The sequence below is a fragment of the Octopus bimaculoides genome, chromosome 16, assembly GCF_001194135.2.
Source record: "Octopus bimaculoides isolate UCB-OBI-ISO-001 chromosome 16, ASM119413v2, whole genome shotgun sequence".
NCBI lineage: Eukaryota > Metazoa > Mollusca > Cephalopoda > Octopoda > Octopodidae > Octopus > Octopus bimaculoides.
This window is the reverse complement of record NC_068996.1, coordinates 35,843,131-35,846,727: the sequence shown is the minus strand read 5'-3', so window position 1 is coordinate 35,846,727 and position 3,597 is coordinate 35,843,131. Positions and strand designations below refer to the sequence as shown.

General features: G+C 35.4%; 1 protein-coding gene across 1 annotated transcript in view; it reads right to left on the bottom strand.

Annotated features, from left to right (window-relative positions):
- LOC106874919 (spastin) overlaps positions 1-3,597 on the bottom strand; it is a 139,865-nt gene that overhangs the window by 34,168 nt on the left and 102,100 nt on the right. Inside the window, exons 9-10 of the mRNA XM_052973488.1 lie at positions 1,192-1,263; positions 167-242 (exon numbers count right to left, since the gene is read on the bottom strand). Of these exons, the coding sequence (XP_052829448.1) occupies positions 167-242; positions 1,192-1,263 (148 nt within the window). The remainder of the gene's footprint in view (positions 1-166; positions 243-1,191; positions 1,264-3,597) is intronic.

The window sequence follows — 3,597 nt, the reverse complement described above, 5'->3', positions numbered from 1 at the left end:
CCAGCGACAGAAGTATAAAACAAAACAAAAACACTTTTCTAGAGTTCTTGAAGAAATTATTTAATACCATTTTCAATCTTCTGTTTTCTTCATAAGTATTTATCTCAATGTATCTTCTCATTGGTTTATTAACAAGTATATAAAGATTCAAAAATTTACACATTACCCATAAAAATCACAGCAGGCTGTAGTTCCCTGGCGACAGCAAAGAGGGCGCGGACTAATTTTTCTCCTTCTCCAACCTGTTGAGAAAAAAATTGATTAACTAAAATATTATATACAATTAAAAATATCACTGTAAATTACAAATATAAAATATAAATTACATTTAAATATCACACACACACACATATATATTATATTATATTATATTACAATTGTTGCACTGACACTCAACTCTGGTTGCATGGTTTCTTATAGCAGAAACAGTTGTAAGCTAATGAACGTGATTATGTACCTCCTGTTCTATTATCGTTTATATAATGATTAATATTTTGTATCTTATTCAACAGAAGTTATAAAAGTAATTCGAAGGCAAAGAATTTCATGCATTGATACTTATTAAACTTTGATAAGTGCTGATGCACGAAACTTTCGGTCCTTAAGTCACTTGTGTAAACATTCTGCTGGTCAAATATTAAGTGGATTTTGACTTCTATTTCTGTTCTTATGACCAAATACCTCTCTCTTTCCCTCTCTTTAGTATCATCCAAATCTTTTGTGAGTTAACATGGGATCACTTGGTGACAATGTAACCTTCATTTGACTAAGGTATTTTAACATGGATTTTATTTGATCTATTCCCAAAATTTGGATTTTTATTCCCATACACAGCAACCCAGGCTGCTAACCATAAAGTAACTTATTTTCTGCTTATCAAATTTAGATATAGGAAACATTTACAACCTATTGTTCCTGAAAGTTATTTTTTATATCCTCTACGGATTGTTTGAAGCTCACCAACTTCCTACACCTTGGATTTTATTTTTACACACACACACACACACAAACACACATGTATTATTGCATTTGATTTATCTATAACTAATTTAGCCCTCTCCTTTGACACATGAACTCTGAAAATGCTTTTGTGTGTGTCTGTGTCTGTGCATGGTCAATAATTTACTTTCATCCAACAAAACCCTAATCTTTTGTAGTGTGGAGGGTAAATGGAAATGATACAATACTCACATATTTGGAAGTTAAACTGGCAGCACTAATATTGAAGAATGTAGCATTTGATTCATTTGCTACGGCTTTGGCCTGGAATGGAAACAAGATAAATAAATGGACATTTTCCAAAAATTTTACCAGAAGAAAACATACTTGACAATAGAATATAAAAAGAAAATATAATATATAAATATTAAAAAGTATGTAGACAGATCCTCTGCCAATTTCAGCTGTGGCTATACTAATAGTTGAATCAGTTGAAGTAACAGTTCATTGTATTAAAGTGTTAGTGGCTAAGTATTCCATAGTCATTTGTTACTTAAATGTAATTCTAAAATAGAATTGGAAGACTCATCAAGCTAAGTGAAATCGTAGTCATGGCCTTTACCAGTGTCATGTGAATGGCACCTGTGAAATCGTAACTGTCGCCATTGCTGGTAACATGATCTTCAAATCTTGGGCCTCATGGAGGCCAAAGTAACTGAGACCTTTGGTAATATGCTGCACTTGAGAAAACTCATCAAGCCAAGTAAAAAAGTAGTCACAGCTGTTACCAGTGATATGTAAATAGCACCCATGAAACCATAGTCATGGCTATTGCTGGTGTCATGTAAATGGCACATAAAAAGCACCCATTATACTCTTGGAGTGGTTGGTGTTAGTAAGGGCATCCAGCCGTAGAAACCATGGCAAGTCAGACTGGAACCTGGTGCAGCTCTCCAGCTTGCTAGCTCTAGCACTCAGCATACACTATAAAGTGGTTGGCACTAGGAAGGGCATCCAGCTGTAGAAACCTGGTGCAGCCCTCCAGCTTAACAGTTTCAGTCAAACCATCTAACCCATGCCAGCATGGAAAGCAGACGTTAAATAGTAATGATGAATTAGGCACAGGCTTGGTTGTGCAGTTGAGAAACTTGCTTCTCTACCACATGGTTCCAAGTTCAGTCCCACTGCAAGGCACTTTGGAAAAATGTCTCCAACTGTAGTTCTGGGCTTTGTGAGTCAATTTAGTAGATGGAAACTGAAAAAAAACCTGTTGTGTGTGTGCATGCATGTTTGTGTCTTCTTGTCTTAACATAACATGATAATTGTAAAGAAGTACCAGTGTTGTGAAAGCAGTATCATTCATTTCCAATATTCTGCAATAAATATGTCTGGCCGTGGGGAGATATTTTACCTTGCTTGGAAACAGGTGAGGGTTGGCAACAGAAAAGGCATCTAGCTGTAGAAGATTTGCCTCAATAAATTCTGTCCAACCCATGCAAGCATGGAAAAGTGAACATCAAAATGATTATGATGAGTCAGTGTGATACAATGATGTCACAAGGCTGTACCTTTTCAATTACCAATACACCACTCTAACTTCCATACATTTTCTGTCAACCAATTCTCACCAATACTTACACTGACCCATGGCTAACAGAGGGAAGGACACTTATTCAATGTGCCACACAGTATTAATGAACAAAGACCTCATAATTGCAACAATAACTTTGTAACCATTCCACTCATCTCAACTGCTGGGACCTCATTTTACTTAAGAACTTTATAATACCATGTCACAAATAATACATAACTGCTACAATAGTAGATTATTATAATCCAGTATATTAGTTTTTTGTATTTAATTTTTATCATTATCATTTAACGTCTATGTTCCATACTGGCATGGGTTTGACAGGATCCGATGGGTTCAAGGACAGTTTCGTACTCCACTGTCTGCTTTGGCATGATTTCTACAACTGCTTACCTTTCCTGAAACCAACAACTTTACAGTGTTGACAAGGTACCTTTCTCCCGGTATCGACACTTAAGGTTGTCATGCTGCTTGCAAGACTACAAAATCCGAAGGAGAAGGATTAGCTTTATGCTAAGGGATCAAGTTCTTGTAGAGCTGCATGGCTACTCACATTCAGATGAGGAGAAAATGATCAGCATTGGTATATAATAAATCATCTAAAAAATTATAATGCTTTATTACATTATTATTTTCTTATTAAAAGTGTGTGGAGAAAATCTTTGTAGCCAAACAGTACCATGTATTACACATGGTACTGTATACATACATCTAATTTTAATATTGATTTGTTTGTTCAGAGTTTTACTCGTTTTGGTGGGAAAATGCATCATCATTTTTAAAGTTTTAGTTAAAATATCAGAGTTGTCTCCCTTGTCTCTCAGTCTTCCAGATCAACCCATTCTCAAGCTTTTAGCTAGGGATTCTTTAGGAACTCTTATCGGTTTCCTGACGCCTATCCCTCCGACCAACACCACTCCGTTGAAAAATTAGTAAATTTCTTCGGTGGACATTGGAATTAGACACTGAGGGAAAATGGCTGTAACTTTTTTATTTTTTAATTTTGGCGATTTTCGTTTTCGATAATGTGTTCTATATGTCACGGTCATGCGATTCCCCTAAAAAAA